This window comes from Pyrus communis, chromosome 3 (assembly GCF_041283825.1).
Source record: "Pyrus communis isolate YQ-2024b chromosome 3, ASM4128382v1, whole genome shotgun sequence".
Taxonomy (NCBI): domain Eukaryota; kingdom Viridiplantae; phylum Streptophyta; class Magnoliopsida; order Rosales; family Rosaceae; genus Pyrus; species Pyrus communis.
Window position 1 is genome coordinate 6234921 of NC_142567.1, and position 17620 is coordinate 6252540.

At 36.1% G+C, this 17620-nt stretch overlaps 1 protein-coding gene and 1 pseudogene across 1 annotated transcript; one reads left to right on the forward strand and one right to left on the reverse strand.

Moving 5' to 3' along the window:
* The first annotated feature begins 4322 nt into the window (after window positions 1-4322).
* LOC137714776 (putative anthocyanidin reductase) lies at window positions 4323-12413 on the forward strand. The gene is given in 6 exon segments (XM_088690228.1): window positions 4323-4482; window positions 4586-4798; window positions 4968-5127; window positions 5579-5654; window positions 5656-5760; window positions 12241-12413. Coding segments are annotated over 6 exon segments (744 nt in total). The 5' UTR covers window positions 4323-4449; the 3' UTR covers window positions 12398-12413.
* LOC148697812 (uncharacterized) lies at window positions 7006-8886 on the reverse strand (annotated as a pseudogene).
* Window positions 12414-17620: the final 5207 nt, after the last annotated feature.

Genomic DNA, 17620 nt, shown 5'->3' on the forward strand with positions numbered 1-17620 from the left:
TAAAACATTTACTGTCAACCAAAATCTTATGAAATTATCATTTTAACCATCTAATTAAAACAAAACACGAATAAAAAATATGGGGCAGAAATGTAATTTCACACAACCAAATTTTGTTTTTTTTTTCTTCAAAGTGTTACCTACATGTAATCACAACATATATCTAATTATAAAATACAAAATAAAAAAAACTTCTCACTCCTACGTTCTCTATCACTTCCTTCCTCTCTCCTTCTATTTCAAAAACAAAAATAAAATTTTTTCTCACATGTTATAAATAGGTAAAAGTTAGAGAGATAATCTTTGTTAGTGACAGGAGCGAAGCATGTGTAAAATATTACATTGTAATTATAACACAAAAAGGTTGACAGATAAAAGAGGGAGAGAGAGATGTTGATGTTATTGATCTTTTCTTTTCACAGTGTGTTTTGATAGCACATAGTGATACTCGGTTTTCCTCCACTCGTTTACAACTCTAGTCATTTTTTAGCAAGCAAAGTGGTGTAGTTTCCCTTAAACTTTTTTTTCCCTTAATATTTGCATTATTATTACATATTTATTTATCTAGTTCTTAATTTAGTGATATGTCAAGTCTCAAGTTCGAATTCTGTAAATCAAACACTTCTACATCATACATGATGGACAAATTAATATGAAATAGAAATGCTAAGAGGACTTTCTCAAAAATGGGACCTTTCATGAACTCTCTGTCACTTCACAGTTTAACGTCAATTTTCGTGTCAATACTACATAACATTGTGTAGAAAGTATAAGGTGGTATATAATCTATTGAAAAAGTCCCACTGTAAAAAATTCCTCTTAACAATAGTAAATACTTTTTTCTTTTTTTTTTTTTCTTTTTTTTTTTCCTTTTTTGCCTTTTTGGGTAAATATGTTATCCCAATTGTATGAATGTGGAGAGCGTGTACAACTCAAATCAAATGGATGATTTAACATTTGGCAAACATGCATGCATTGACAACACACACTCATTATCTTATATCTCCAAAATAGTACATTTGTGATTAATGTAACTTCCATACATGGTAGACCAGAAATGGAAATATTTTTGCTTTCCAAATAAAAAAAAAAAAAAAAACGATTTATTACTATCGCCTCACATGCTTCGTTAATCGCCTATTGGTTTCTTATTATACTATTTTTCGGATATGAATATTATATATGCTACATGATTACAACAGCCAACACTATTGATTATATATGCATATCTCTGTGTGTGTTTATATATATATATATATATATATAGAAAGGGGGAGCTATGGCAACTTACTGTGTTACCGGAGCCACCGGTTTTATAGGGTCTTGGTTGGTGAAGAGCCTCCTCGAAGGCCACATGGTTCATGCCACAGTCCGTGATCGTGGTCTGTTCATTTCTTTAACTAAGCTATTAATGTTTTCTGGTTTTATTTTTCAAGTTTCTATTTTCATCCAAGTAGAACAACATAACTTTCTTTGTTTAGATTTTTGTTTGTGTGACTTTTTTATGGTTGATCTTTGAACTAGAAAGGGAGAAAGAGAGATGGCAGAAGAACTCTGAATTAGGAGAGAGAATTTCTGGTTTCACCACCAGCGGGAAGCCTGACCAACTAATATAATGTCATGTTGGGAGAGTCTTACACATAAATCTTATATTAATGGTCAACTCATGGTGACAATTAACCTGTTGGATTCAAGTCCTTCACATGAGTACCATTAACTTTCTAAAATGTGCATAATTTTTAGGTCAAGGCATCAATACTTGCATAGTAGCTGAAAGAAGGATCATATTTGAGTTGGCATTAGCTTTTGGGATAAGTTTTTAATAGTATGAATTACTTAATATTTGAGTTTTATATCTATTAGATTGATAAGTATACAAAAATAGTTTTTTTTTTTCCAATTCAATCATGACTGTCATTTTCCGTATTATTAAAAAAAAAATTGAGATTCTGATAATGGTAAAGTTTTTTTTAGTCAAAGTTTGTTTTAGCTAGAAAAATCATCAATAGGCCTGCCTTAGAAGTCATGTGACTGCCAAGGTTAGATAATAATTACATGCATTTTAAATTATATCCCAATGTCAATATATAAAAAATACATATGCGTGTATGAATGGAATTTCTGCACCATACTATAACTATAATTAACCCTTCCAAAAAAGAGTTAGAGAACAAACCAAGTATGGCATTTTGATTGGTACACTACGAATGTAAGTTTCTGCTGGCCCGGCCCAATTTATAGGTCTAGTTTCTGGTTGAGATATCGTTAGGAGTATGAACCCCACAATGGGGATAGAAAAGACTTTATATGTGCTTATAAGTATTTAAGTTATTTCTTATATGGTCAATTAGTTTTATTTGGAAAACCTCAACTTCTTCTTGGTGTCAGAGAGGTTGTCTCACATGTGAAGCTCAAGGCCCGCACGTACTTCATGTCACCTCATTTATGTTGTTCACGTGTTAGGCTTCAAAATTCTCCACATGTGAAGTGCGTGTTGAGAATGAATCCCACATTGATAGGAGGAGGGACATTACATGTGCTTATAAGTATTGGAATACTCCTCATGTTACACGTGCTCCATGGAAACAGATTGAGTTTTTAGTTTCAAATAAGCCGATTACTTGCGCCACAATTTACTTAGACTCCTCAGTTCAAAAAGGATTGTTTACAAATTGGTTAAGTCCGCAAAAAGTTTTTTTCTCTGCCTTGTAAACAATAGGGGTGCAACTCGAGTTGGACCAATATGAATCCATCCATGTCCAACCCAAATTTAAACCCAAACAAGTGGTTTTTTTTTGTTATAACCTGTCCGAACCCAACCCTATTTCAACCCGTTAATTGATTAGGTTGAGTTGGGTTGATCATTTGCCCGTCCATCCTCAACCCAACCCAACCCAACTAACCAAACCCAATCTAACCAGATTGTAAACCATATCAATTAATGCTCATACTACACCCAAGTGAGCTAAGTCCAAAAACCAACGCCCTTTCTAATATTTTTTTAATAAATTACCCTTAATAATTACTTAAGCATTTAGGGAATAAGAGGTTTTGATTAGTCAGCCCATATTCATAGTCTCTAAATCCTAAAGCTTTATAGTAGATTGATTTATGAAATTAAAGTTAGCTAGCTTTGATGCTACTTGGCTTAATTTTTTTAGGAATTCTTGGAAACTAAGTTGTTACAAGATTAAACTTGAAAGAGTTGGGTAACCCGAACCCAACCCAAGTAAATCCGAACCCAATTAAACCTTAGCCCAAATGAACCCGAATGAAACCCAATCCGAACCCGAGCCCGAATTGTAAAGTTAGGTTAAGATTAGGTTGACCTTCCAACCCACCCAAGTTGCATCCCTAGTAAACAAGGACTTTTGATTGTACATCATATATCAAGGTATAGGAATGTTTATTTTCATTCAAGTTGCTAACTTTCTTGAGATCCAACTTTGATTAGCAACAAGGTAAGCAAAAACAATTAGTTCAACATGATTGAGCATGTAAAAACTTTGAAACAAGCATTGGAGATCAAGATAAAGATTAAGGAAAATACATAAAAGCTAGATCTACTTCACAGAAATGTAAATAAAGGAGGTTTGGGCAAGGTTTCAACCTTGGCAGACGAGGTTTGTCTCCTCGTTGAGCACCTCTTCTTGTGTTTTACAAAACAAGCAGTTTCTTAAATGGAATAGCACTAAAAGTTTCACAAAAGGGAATCGATACTACATAAGTACATGTAGCAGAGCTTCTAAAAAATGACAAAAGAAAGTTTTTAGTGGGAAAATACAAAGGAAATAACAGAAAATAACAAGGTTGTCTAGGGTTCTTGCTGTTGAGTTCACAGTGTTGAGAGTCATTTTTGCTTGCCTTTCTTGCTGCTTTTATAAACTTTTAACCCGAGTGTCCAAATTTTCCCTTTCTAGTACACTTCTCTCCAAATGATTGCCTTCGGTAAAGAGTCAGTCTCTTCTTTGATTTTCGTTATTTACCCATTTCTGCTATGAGAAAATGCTTTTCAGCTAAGGCCTGGCTGCCATATGCTCCTTGTCACTTCAATTGTAGGGCTGCAACCTATTTGCTGCCAGATAATAATAATTAAATAATCCGAAGGCTACCGCCTTTACCAAAGCCACGACTAGCCCAAGTTAAAAATTGCTTTGCACATCTGGGTTTTCTTTGAATTAAGGCCAAATCAGCCGAAAAAACTGGACTAGTCATATTGTTTCAAAAGGGTGATGAGTTTCTTCAGATATCCTTTTTAACTCATAGGCATGATTATTTATCTCTTCTATGAATGTTTCAGTAAGGGTGATGAGTTTCCAAGTGTTTGCACCTATTTCATTGTGGACAAACACTGACCGGTTGAGATTGCTCCGAGTGGATTTGGGAGAAGAAGGAAGCTTCGACGAGGCTGTGAAGGGCTGTGACGGCGTATGTCACGTAGCAGCATCCATGGAATTGAGTGTTACTGTCAAAGAAAACATTGTTAATGCATCATGTTACATTTTCACTAGACAAAAATTGCACATATGCACTCTTAGTACATAAAACCCTTATGAGTTCCTATCTGAAATTTTGATCTCTAGAGAATTATGTTCGATCAAATATCATTGAGCCTGTAATCAAAGGAACCTTAGACCTCCTCAAATCCTGTGTGAATTCCGGAACGGTGAAAAGGGTTGTACTCACCTCTTCTATTAGTACTATCACTGTCAAAGACGGCAACGGAAATGCAAGAGTTGTTAATGAGTCTTGCCAAACTCCAGTTGATCAAGTTCTAACTGCAAAAGCAAGTGGATGGGTAAATGTTTCCTCTTCTCTCTCTCTTTCTTTATTCTTACAATTAGAAAATAGTCAGTGGTCCGAGATAGTCAGTGGTCCGAGTCTATCCAGTTGAAATGATCAGTATAGTTTGATGTAACAAACGAGGCTTCATTGTGCATGAAAAACATTCTTTCTTTAATTGACAGGTTTATGTACTTCTGAATATTCTCACGGAGGAAGCAGCATTCAGATTTGCAAGTGAGAGAGGGATTAATCTTGTATCAGTCATAACAAGTACTGTTGGGGGGCCTTTTCTCACTTCCAAAGTTCCATCAAGCATTCAAGTTCTTCTTTCTCCAGTAACAGGTGGTTATGCTGTATCTATCTTCTTCTTCCCTTCTTAAAATGCTTGAAAAGTTTACGGTACTGTTCATTTTAACGAAAAACTACATTTTTACACTAAAAAGTCAATTCTAGTATTATTCACTTTACCTTTTATTTTGTCATTTTTGTTAAAATTCAAAATTTTCAAATCATTTTTATTAGTTTTCTCTTGAAATATACAAATAAACTATGCTAACTTTTTCAATATAATATAGTTTAAACTTATTTTTATTTGTAAATAAAATAAGGGGTGCGGTTACAATACCATGTGGCCTTAGGTGCACGGGGGTAGATGAAAGTACATAATCTATTTCTTTAAAATTTACCCATTTTATGTTGCATTGAATGCAATGTGCTATTATAGAATTTCCACAAATAGAAAGTAGGGATATCGTAAAGACAATTGAAGCTGTGGATATGATCTTTTATGCAGGTGACTCTGAACTCTGTGGCATATTATCTGCTGTAAATGCAAGGATGGGATCAATTGCGTTAGTTCACATTGAAGATACATGCAAAAGCTGAAGGTCGTTAAGTATGCGTTGTCCAAAGTTATCCAATATCCAAGTTGCTTAACTATCTAGCTCAGGCATATTCTTGCTCAAATTCAAACAGGTATACTTATTCTGTTATAGCCGTTTTAAGTCACATATTATGTTCAATGGTACTTCTCTTCTTAATATTGGATGAAATCTTGAGTTCAACCTTCGCCATCCAAATTGATTGAAAAACTAGGTGGTCTATCATATTAGACGATGGGTGGCCTTCAAGTTGAAGTATTTAGACAAACAATATGTTCCTCCTCGAGTTAAGTTCTCAACTTAGATCCTCATCAGATCGCTCTATATAAACATTGTGAAGTTAAACCCACCATTTTCCCCTTTATTATAGATAGGGTTAAGTACAAAAAACTACCTCAACTATTGGCGTAATGACACTTTCATACCTCATCTTTTAAAATTGACAATGTCATACCTCATCTTTATAATTTGGTCCAATGTTATACCTCCGTTAGCTTGTCCGTGAATTGGTCTGTTAAATGCTAACATGGCATGATTCGGGGCCCAGTTCCTTGCCTAGATGGATTCCACGTGGCACCACACCCAATGTTTTCCCGCCAAATGTCATCCACGTCAGAAAATATATTTGGTTTTTTTTTTTTTGTTAATTTGAATTTGAATTTTCCCGCCAAAAAAAAAACCTATGATATATACCATTTTAAGCACAGATTATCATCCCTAAGCACATATTATATCATCCTTGACCTGAAATTTAAAAAATCTCACCCAAAAATAATGGATATAACCACAACAACAGCAAAACAAGTGTAGTCAAGCACAAACTACTCATCATTTGCAAGAAAAATATGAAATAGACCAAATTAAGCATAAAACCTGGTTAATTATCCATAAATTGTTAAACCTGTTCAAAAAACTAACAGAATTCATCTAGCATCTCCAACCAACATTACAAAACCTACTGAATTCATAAAACCTGCTACATCATCCATTCAATTCACAAAAGGCCTATTGGATGCATAAAACCTGTTCAAACTTTACAATTCCTTTACAAAAAACAACCATCTGTGCAAAAAACGTGGCTGTGGCTGGGTTGGTTGGTATTTCTATGCTTGGTGCCCTTGGATGATTCAGTTAGTGGATTGCTTGGTCTTTCTCTGCTTGGTGCTTCTAGGTGATTCGGCTACTGATTGTAATGCCTAAATCCAAAGTTCATTTAGAGACCAAGCAAGCTTTTTAACTAAATCCAAATGTTTTACAACTAAGGAAATGGTTAAGTTTTTACCTTTGTTTTCCTTGTCCTCTTTTTAGGTGCAGTTTGTCCTTGAGCAGATGTGGATGCCTACAAAGTAGAAAATGATGTTAAAGGATTAAGAGTGTAATATGATGTTAAGGGATTTAAAAAATCATATAAAGTAGAAAATGTTACCTGTTTGTCCCTTGGAGGAAGATGTCTATGATGGGTTCTTGCATTATGACCTTCCTTTTTGCATACGGTACATTTCAAAGTGCCTTGGCCTTTCCTTCCTAGCTTAAGTGGTTGAGGAGGACCTTGAGGATTATTGGTTGGGTTTGTGGGAGTTTGTTCACCCTCATTGTCCCTCTCAGCAGCTTCCTTGTTCCTCTTCTTCCTCGGCCTTCCAGGTTGCCTTGTATATGTAGGAGGCAATATTGGTGGTTTATCAGTTTCCTCCCACATAGACATCCCATTCATCGGCATTACTAAATGAGAATACAGCTCCAAGTACCGCACCCTCAAATAATAAGCATTGACATAGTCCTCCGGTTTTTCCCTCTTGAAATTTATGGCCGATATTGCATGGTTGCATGGGATTCCTGTCAAGGCATACTTTCTGCAAGAATAGGTCGTCTCAACCAAGTCAACCACATATTGCTCCCCCCATCCAGCATCAACTTGAAATTTAGAGCCCCCTGACCATTGTGCAATGCACCTGCCACTCTGAATTTTGGCTTACTCCAACTTTTTCTTGATTTTAGGACAGAGATCTCCAACTTTGTTCGCCATTATATCCCTTCTCATCTGAATTCTCTTCATCAAGAGTGTATGAATAAGGAGCAACATGGTGACAATAGGTTTTTGCCTCGGTATAAGTATGACAGCATTGAAACTTTCACAGAGGTTGTTTAGCAACATGTCATACTTCAGATGTGTTTCAAAATGGGACTTGCTCCAATGATGTGCAGGCAACTTCACCAACCAATCGTAGGCCTTTTCATCGAGCTTCTTCAGATCCTCCATTGCTTTTTTGAAGTAGGGAACTGTTGTTATTCTGGCTATTGACCACAAAGCATCCTTCAATGTTTTCCCTTTGAACAGATTTCTGAAGTTGGTATACAGATGTCTCATACAAAATCTGTGGTGGGAATTAGGGAGGACTTTTTTAAGGGCTGGAATTAACCTTTTTTGCTGATCACTGATAAATGTCCATCCCTCTTGATTGACAATACTAACATCAACGGCTAATAACTCTAAGAACCAAATCCAACTGGACTTATTCTTCATTTCTACAACAGCATACGCTATAACCCATGTTTCATCATTTGGGTCAATGCCAACAGCACAAAGTAGCTGACCTCCATATACACTCTTTAAATGACACCCATCTAATCCTATCAATGGTCTACACCCTGACTTAAACCCCTATTTACAAGCCCCCAAGCACACATATATCCTTTGGAACCTCCCTCTATCCAACTTCACCTTCACTGTGCTTCCAGGGTTAGTCGTCTTCACTTCCTCAGCAAAGTCCCACAACTTTGTGTACTGCTCTGCATGTTTTCCCTCAATGATCTTTAAAGCCCTATCTAAAACCCTGTAAGCCTTCCTCTTTGTACAACCGTGATTCCACTCTGATTGGACAGTTGCCAAAAAGGAATCCACAGGCCATGTGGGATTCAGTTTTATCCTGTCCATGTACAAATCAGTCAGCAAAGGGGACTTCATGTTCTTGTTTGCCCAAGTTCTCCCACATGTGTGTTCATCAAGTATGGTCTTGATCTGTATGCTGTTCGAACCATACATTTTTCCAGCACAACACTTCCAAGGGCACCCCTTTGCACACTTTGCTACGACTTTCAATTTCTCATTCCTAGGAAAATGGATTTCTCCATATCCATTCACTAGAGAGTACATGATGACAGCTCGCTTGAATTGGTCATGATCCCTGAAAACAAGCCCGAGTGTAAAAGTGGGATTCCTCATATCAGTTTTCTCATTGAACTCTGGAAATCGCTCATGTTTTTTGCCTCCTTCATCATCCGAAGAGTGTACACTCTTAAGAGCATCAAAGTTATAATCTGGATCATCAACCACATTTTGTTCCACATTTGCAGTATCAATTTCTTCTTCCCTTTGCTCTTCTTCTATTTCCCGGCTTTGCTCAGATTGCCTTGCACTTCTTTGCTCAGAATCCCTTTCATCAAACTTGGAAAACACTGGGTTATCAGTATCACTCCCATATTCACTCTCTTCAAAGTCACAATCATCTTCTTCAGTAGCTTATTCATTCTCTTCTTCAACATTCCCCTCCAAACTAATAGGTACATCAAAGAATACTTTAGTATCCCCCTCGCCTACCTCAGCCACAGATTTCCCCTTACTCTTCTCTGGCCCTTCACAATTTTTCTCTTTCTGACCATTCCCTTCTTCAGCATTTATCTCTCCTACCTCAGTCACACATGTTTGCACTACTTGAGATGTGCAACAATCATCCACTTCTGGCCCTTCAATAGCTAGCAAGCCCTTGTATCTTATTGGTTTAAGTGCTGTTGGCCCAACATCCTCTTCTGAACTGCTTATCTCTTCAATAACCACTTTACTTGGACCTGTCACTTCTATGGACTTCAGAAACTGTTGCTCTTGGGTTATGGCTTCTTCTGTCGTCAATTCTTCAATATACATCTCAATCACTTTATCTTTTGGAACAAAATTGCACATGGACTGAACATCGGAATCACTTTGAATTTGCTTCAAACCATTGGAAAGGTCCATGTTGGGAATCTTGAAATAATAGTTCATGAACCGCTCAATGTATCCAACTGCCTCCACCATATCATCTATCACCGGTAGTGACATGAGGTCTTTATCACAGTTATCTATATATGTCATTTTTCCCCCAACGTACATGTCATAACTTATCTCCCCACCATGATGCAATTCAATAGAGAATAGTTCTGGAAAAACTGAAATTCACAACAACAAACCCTACTTAAAAGCCAACAACAAACATAAGCAATTGCATTTTAACCTAACAAATCATTCTATATGCAACTAATGCACAACATTCTACATGCAACTAATTGCATTTTAAAAGCCAACAACAGAAATCAATGCACAACATTTTATATGCAACTATATGCAACTATATGCAATTGCAACAAACCACAACTATATGCAAACAGGCAATGCATATTAACCATTTCTCAACAACAACAAACCAAGCAACAAACCACCTTATCTTCACAAGAATAAACAAAGCAACAAACCCACTATCCAACCACCTTATCTTCACAACAATAAACAAAGCAACAAAGCAACCAACCCATTATCCAACAACTCAGTAACCATTTCAAATTAAGAAAGCATAAACCACCTTTTCAAACAAGAATAAACAATGCTAAAAGAATAAACAAAACCCACATTCAACCCATTCCAACACACCGTAGGAACCATTTCGAATTAACAAAGCATAAATCCACCTTTTCAAACAAGAATAAACAATGCTAGAAGAATAAACAATACCCACATTCAACCCATTCCAACACACCGTAGGAACCATTTCAAATTAACAAAGCATAAATCCACCTTTTCAAACAAGAATAAACAAAAAATAAGTCCACTATACATTTGGAATCATCAAAAGCACAAAAAACTTACAATAGGTAGGAGTCGTTTCGTCAGGATCTTCGCGCACGTACCACCCCATGGCGAATCCTTTGATTTTCCTTCGAAGCCAATGGAACCCAGATGAAAGCCCTTTCGAACACCAACGAAGTCAGGGAAGCGAGTCGACAAGATGGTTTGGGTTTTTTGTTGAATTTCTGTTCGAGATTTGGAGCCGCGAGAACTAGGGTTAGGGTTCTTGATATCTGGAAATGGGAATGGGGAATTAGATCGACAAGATTTGGGTAGCGGGGGGAGGAAACCAATTCAATAGGCACAATTTACAACGTTCCCTTACTTTTTTAAAGTTTTTAAAATTTTAATTTTAATTTTAATGGAATATCCACGTGTCGTCCTGTGAGAAAGCCACGTGTATTAGGAATCTAGCTGGATGACATTTGGCGGGAAAACATTGGGTGTGGTGCCACGTGGAATCCATCTAGGCAAGGAACTGGGCCCCGGATCATGCCATGTCAGCATTTAACAGACCAATTCACGGACAAGCTAACGGAGGTATAACATTGGACCAAATTATAAAGATGAGGTATGACATTGTCAATTTTAAAAGAAGAGATATGAAAGTGTCATTACGCCAATAATTGAGGTAGTTTTTTGTACTTAACTCTTATAGATAATATTATTTATTAAAAAAAAAATCTTCAATAACCATTTTCTCAAAAGACCAAATGAATGACTAATAGTATGAAAATAGAGTTGATCAGACCAACTTCAACTCTGGCTGAAGACCTATAATTTTAGGCATTTGCCTTTTGGCTGGGCTTCTAGTGGTGCCCGAAAGAGTGGCCCAATCAAAAGAAAAATTGAAAAAGCAAGATTTCGGCCTGACCAAAATAAGTGGGACTCATCTCTCTCTGGGATTTCGCGACGAATACCAAATACCGGCATAACGACGTGCGAGACGAGTGATGCGCTTGATTCTGAAGATGGAGAAAGACTTTCTCCTCTTTTAATCTCTCTTTCATTTTTTTCCCTCCTATTTAAATGGTTACGAGTAGGTCATCATTAACAGCTTTGCAGATCATGAGGCTGAAATCAAATGATCGTTGATTGATCCAATGATTACATTTCAAACATTTATATTTATATTATTTACTTTCGCTTATAATTCAATGACTGCGATAAAATGAGACCAAATTTAACAGTAAAAAATTATCCAATGGTTTGAATAATTTGAGAAAAAAATTTGACTCAAATATCACCCTAAATATTCATCCATTTGTTCATGCATCCACACAATCAATGTGGAACTCCGGTTTCAATATGTCTATTGTGTGATTTTTCATGCTTTCTTGAAATTTATATAGTTTTAGGTTGAAATGTTCACAAAATTAAACTAAGTTAATCTAAACAAATATCATTTTTCAAAAAGTTATCAGAAACAAAAATAGTAGGCTAAAACGAAATTTAACAACTTTTTAGCCCAAAATGTAGACCATACAATTGGAGCAAAAACATAGTTTCTGGCCGAATAACTAAAGCCAAAAGTCTAAATTTGTTTTGGGAGCTGGTCTCAGTGGATTTAGCACCTTATTTCTACTCAATATATATTTTCTCAGTTCGGGGTTGAAACTCAAATGATTTACTACTAATTACATGCGTCTCCGATATTTCCCCTTCAATATTTAACCTTACTATTCTGCACATATTTTGTAGGTACAGAGTTCTCGAGGAAGAAAATGATGTAGTACCTTCTGGGATCTCTTCAAAGAAGCTAACTGATTTGGGATTCACTTACAAGCATGGCATTGAAGATATTTTTCATCAGACAGTTTCTTGTTGTTTAGGTTGTGGCTTTCTACCTCCCATTTAGAGTTTAGAGTTTTTCTACATTGCGGTTAACTACAATTTTTCTTAAATGAGGACATGTTGTCGATGTTGTTCATATCTTTGATATGATGAACTTACAGTTGTCAATATATGGTCATGTCATGATTATTGGTACATCTAGATAATTTTATCTTCAAGTGCACTTACCCGCAACTCAAAAAGATTGTTTGAAGTTTTATTAAACTAAATCCTTTATCATCGATCAAAGATGTGGGCCTGTTGGAAAACAGACATTGTCAACCCTCTGTATTTTAAAGCCACTCCGATGGGGCAAATAAAGCGGTCATTGTCCAACCACAACAATACATAGAAAAAATAACATCTTCAAACGCTACGGTATGATCGGCAAGAACCACGGATCGATAAGTCAAAGAGGACCATTTAGTACTCCACAAGCTTGGAAATTTTACCGCATGTGAGTTGTTGTAGGTATCAGAACGCATCTACATGAAGTCGTTTCCTCAGAAGTACTTTTGCTAGTAGTGTTTTTGTGAAGCATTTTTAAGGTTCATTTCAGGAAGGCTTTCTAGCCAAAATGGTCCATGAGATTTGCATAACACATCATTTTGGTTCCTGAGATTGAAAATCAATATAAATGGTCCCTGAGATTGTCTATCATCCATTATTTTGGCCATTCCGTTCCGTTAAATGTTCTGGAGCTTTTGGGCAAAAGTTTGGGCAATTTTCAAAGCTTTGTAACTCAATCGTTTCTTAACCAAATTCGACCCATAATATATCAAAATGAAGATAGGAAAGTGTAGAACAAGATTATACCTATTTGGAAGCCCAATGGTTGCCAGAGATGGCCAGAAAATAGCCTAAACGGTGACTGGTCCTCGGGAAAACTGGAAACTCGCGGGAAACTGGGTAAACTTTAAACGTTCATAAATTCTTCAATACTCAACGAAATCAAGTGATTTACAACGAAAATCATACTTCTCGATGAGACAAAGAGAATGGTACCTTTCTCGACGGCTAAATCGCTGTGGTTTGGCCAGAAAATAGCTCGAAAGTCGCTATCTTGGTCTTCAGTTAGCCACTTTCGAGCTGTTTTTTGGCCAAATCACAGCGAATTATCCATCAAGAAAGGTACCATTCTCTTTTTCTCGTTGAGAAGTATGATTTTTGTTTCTGAATCACTCTATTTCGTTGAGTATTGAAGAAGTTATGAACGTTTAAAGCTTACCCAGTTTCAGGCGAGTTTTTCAGTTTCACTGCGGACCAATCACTTTTCAGGCTATTTTCTAGCCATCTCCAGCAACCATTGGGTCGTATTCTACACTTTCCTATCTTCATTTTGATATATTATGGGTCGAATTTGGTTAAGAAACGATTGAGTTACGAAATTTTGAAAATTGTCCAAACTTCCAGCCAAGAGCTCCGGGACACTTAAATAAACAAAATAATGGATAGTGAACAATCTCAGGGACCATTTCTATTGATTTTCAATCTTAGGGACTAAAGTGATGTGTTATGCAAATCTTAGGGACCATTTTGGCTAAAAAGCCTTTCAGGAATTGCTGAAATGTTGAGAGCCTGTTTGGTATGCAATTTGAATCTAATTTTTTTAACTCAAAAATAGTTTTTGACTCTCCAATCAATAATTCTTGTTTAGTAGAACTATTTTTAAAAAGTCAACTCAAAACTAACTTGAAAAATTAGCTTAAGTCAATTTTTAAACCTATTTCTCTATCCTCTTCTCCTTCTATCATCTCACTTCCGTTGTGTTATATGTTATGATCTTTCTCCCTTCTTTCCACTTTTTATCTCCCATCCCTCTCATCCGATCATTTCATTATCTCCTCTCTCTTCCAATCTATTATGATTTTTCTCTATCATCTCTCATCTTCCTTTCTCTCATCTCCTTCTTCAATCATGTCCCTCAACTTTCTTTGTCTCTCTCTCTCTCTAGATTCTCTCTCCTTTTCATTCTATCTTCTCTATTCTCTCTTCCTTTCTTATTTCTTTAATTGTTAAGATTTAAAAATAATAGGGGTGGGCGTGGATTATTTCTTTAATTGTTTAGATTTAAAAATAATAGGGGTGAGTGTGCGTTGGTTTGGGTTAGTTTTAGGCCAAAACCAAAACCAAACTGACCTAGTTGGTCGGGTCAAGATTGCAAACCGAAACTGACCAAGTTAGGTCTAAAATCGATCAAGTCAGTTAACCGATGGTGGCAAGTTGGTTTGGGTTGGTTCTCAGTTTGTGTGAAGACGAAAATATGTAACAAATTTCACTCCAAAAGCTATAAAACGTAGCACCAATATGAGTGATTGCTCAACGGAAAGCACAAATGAAGGAGCCCAATGAGAGCACCAAAGCAGCAGTTACTGCGTTCTCCAAATGGTCCCCCTGTTCTTCTCCAAAGAGACTCTTAGACTAATTAAGTTTTTTTTTCATGTGGTAAAAACATGGTAACTCGTAAATAACTAATCATTTATACTAGTATTAACTATGGTTAAAAAAATAAAAAATAAATATATGCAGGTCAGTTTGGTTAACCGCATCCGAAGAATTTTGAAAACGGATTGTCAAACCGATTAAAGTGGGTGCGGTTCGATTTAACTACCGAAAATTTAAAATAAAATAAAAATCCAAATCAAACCAAACCAAACCGTCGATGCGGTTCAAATGGTTCATTCGATTTTTCTTACAAAATGCCCAACTCTAAAAAATAATTTTGAATTTCATATTAAAAATTTTTGAATCATTAAAAATTATTCTAAAGAAATGATTTTAAGAAATATTTTTAAAAACGTTTAATATTTTTTATTATAATACCAAACGTGCCCTATATTCGGAAAGCAATTGTCTATCTGTCAAATTGAAGTTAAAAGCCAGCTTGGCGTGCTTTAGTCTGCACCACAACTAAATGTAATATCCAAGTCAAATGTTTTGGCCAAAGAGCCCAAGTGAGAAGACAAGTTTGTTGCCACCTGCATAAAGTGGAGATTCATCTGTGAAACAAATATGTATTCAAATAAGTATTCATTTGCTAATTGGAGGAGAATGACAGAGAGAGAGAATCTTTAATGAAACAAGCAAAAATTTTACCTTTATTTGCCTATGTTTGAGTTTTAACTAAAGGCTTGGAAAAGTACTCCAGGGTTAGAGTTCAGATGCTATAGAGACGGGTTAGCAGTTCACTATTAAGCACATTGATATTGTTAATTAATTTGCATCTTATTACTTGCAAAACACAACAGGTGTATAAGTTTTTATCATAAAATATTGTATTGTAATTAAGAGTGGAACCGCCCAATATAAGTGACATAATTTTTCATAATTCTGATGCGCAATTCTTGTAATTTTCAACGCGTTCTCCATAAATCATTCCTCTAACTCCATTTTGAAGAGAAGAAATTTTTTGACTTTTTAAAAGAGGGATGCGACCGGAAGTCTGAATTATCAGGCCATCATCCATTTTGGTCCATATCTTGTCCATTGATGGCCTTCCTTGCCCCCACCAATGCTCTCTTTGGTTTATGGCTTTCGGGTGGTGACCCGAGCTGCGCTCTTGGTCCTCTTTATCCACCTTTAGGTCCACTGCCTCCTTGGGGGTCTTTACTTGCTGCTGGGTTTCCCAATTTATTTATTTGGGGTCCTTTATCTTATGTATCTGTTGCTTTTCATCAATGACATATTTCGTTAAAAAAAAAAAAAAGGAAAAAAAAAGAAGAGAGAGAGTGTTATTGTACCTAACTATTATTGCCTCGGATATAACATTTGATAAGTGAGATTTATTTTTCTTACTGCAAATTCTCTCTCGTTAACACCTGTTTACACTAAATAACATCATTTCTTCTGAAAAGAGCTCATAAATTGTCATCAACTCCCAGTCCTAGCGGTGCCCGCATATGATACAACATTTCAGAACCACCTCTCTGCCGCTTCCAATTAAATAACATTCAGAAGCTTGACATGATCTCTGTCTGCATTGCTACAGCCATTGTCATTGGCTGCCCAGCCTGCCTTTGATGAAGGCTGAACTGAAGAGTTACCGTCAAAGGAGTAATTGTCCTCTGCATGCAGTAAAAGATTTCAAGTATTTGAGTTCATATGTAAATGCAACCCCAAAAGCAAAAGCTACCTCCTTTCAAAACATTTAATAAGATACTCATTCAATTTCTTCACATCATAATTTCAGACTAGTGTTCTGGAGGGGTAGGAAGGATTCATTTATGAGGTGCATGTGCCACATTGCCATCAAAAGCTGTACAGATGTTTCAGTAAGGGTATGGTGTTCCCAATAGAAAGGTAGATGCACACTCCTAAAGCTCACAGCTAATTACTATTTTGGGGAAGGAAAGGAGCATAGTTTTGTGTGGCGTAAGATCGTCACGTAATTTTATCAATTCATTTTAAAGTATAAATGCATCATGAGTATATATGTATGTTGTAATTACAATAAATTTATAACATTATGTGATTGAAGATTGAAGAGGGAGGAGTAAATTTTTGTGTGGCCGTTAACATCAGCATGTAGTTTTACCAGTTTCAACCTAAAGCATAAATGCTTCATTTTCATTAGCAAATTGTAATTTTGATAAATTAGTAACACAATGCGGTTAAAGAAGGAAGATTCAACTTTTAGTGTCAGTCGTGATCATAAAGATTTCACTCAATGATGCTAAAGCATAAACTCATCTAAACACATCGTTAACACCGACAGACAGTTCAACCTAAAGCATAAACGCTTCATTAGCACGTGTTGTAATTTTAATGAATTAGTAACATGATGTGATTGAAGAGAGAATTTGACTTTTGGTGTGAGTTATGATCATAACGTTGCCAAACGGTGCTACTAGTTCACCTAAAACATGAATACTTTTACACGCTAATATTACATGACAGTATTATGGACACAAACAATAATATGCGCGGAGAGGGTGAGAGAGAGAGAGAAACGAGTCCCTGACCTTATCTTGAATGTTAGCTGCTTAATGCACAAGAGTAAGCACCAACCAAAGAGTGAGGGATAGAAAAGACAAAAAACAAATTTGGGCTGGACAGTGAATTTATGTCATGCAATGCAATCCTTCTTTATTTTTGTCCTCTGGTTTTGGACTAACCTTGACATAAACTTTCCAACAAGGACCACTTGATGCCCTTCTCATATGGTCCCTCCCATTTAACAATTAGATGGAATCGAAGTTTTCATTAATTTTTAATCTGTTAGTTAATTTTTCATTAATTACTGTACCAA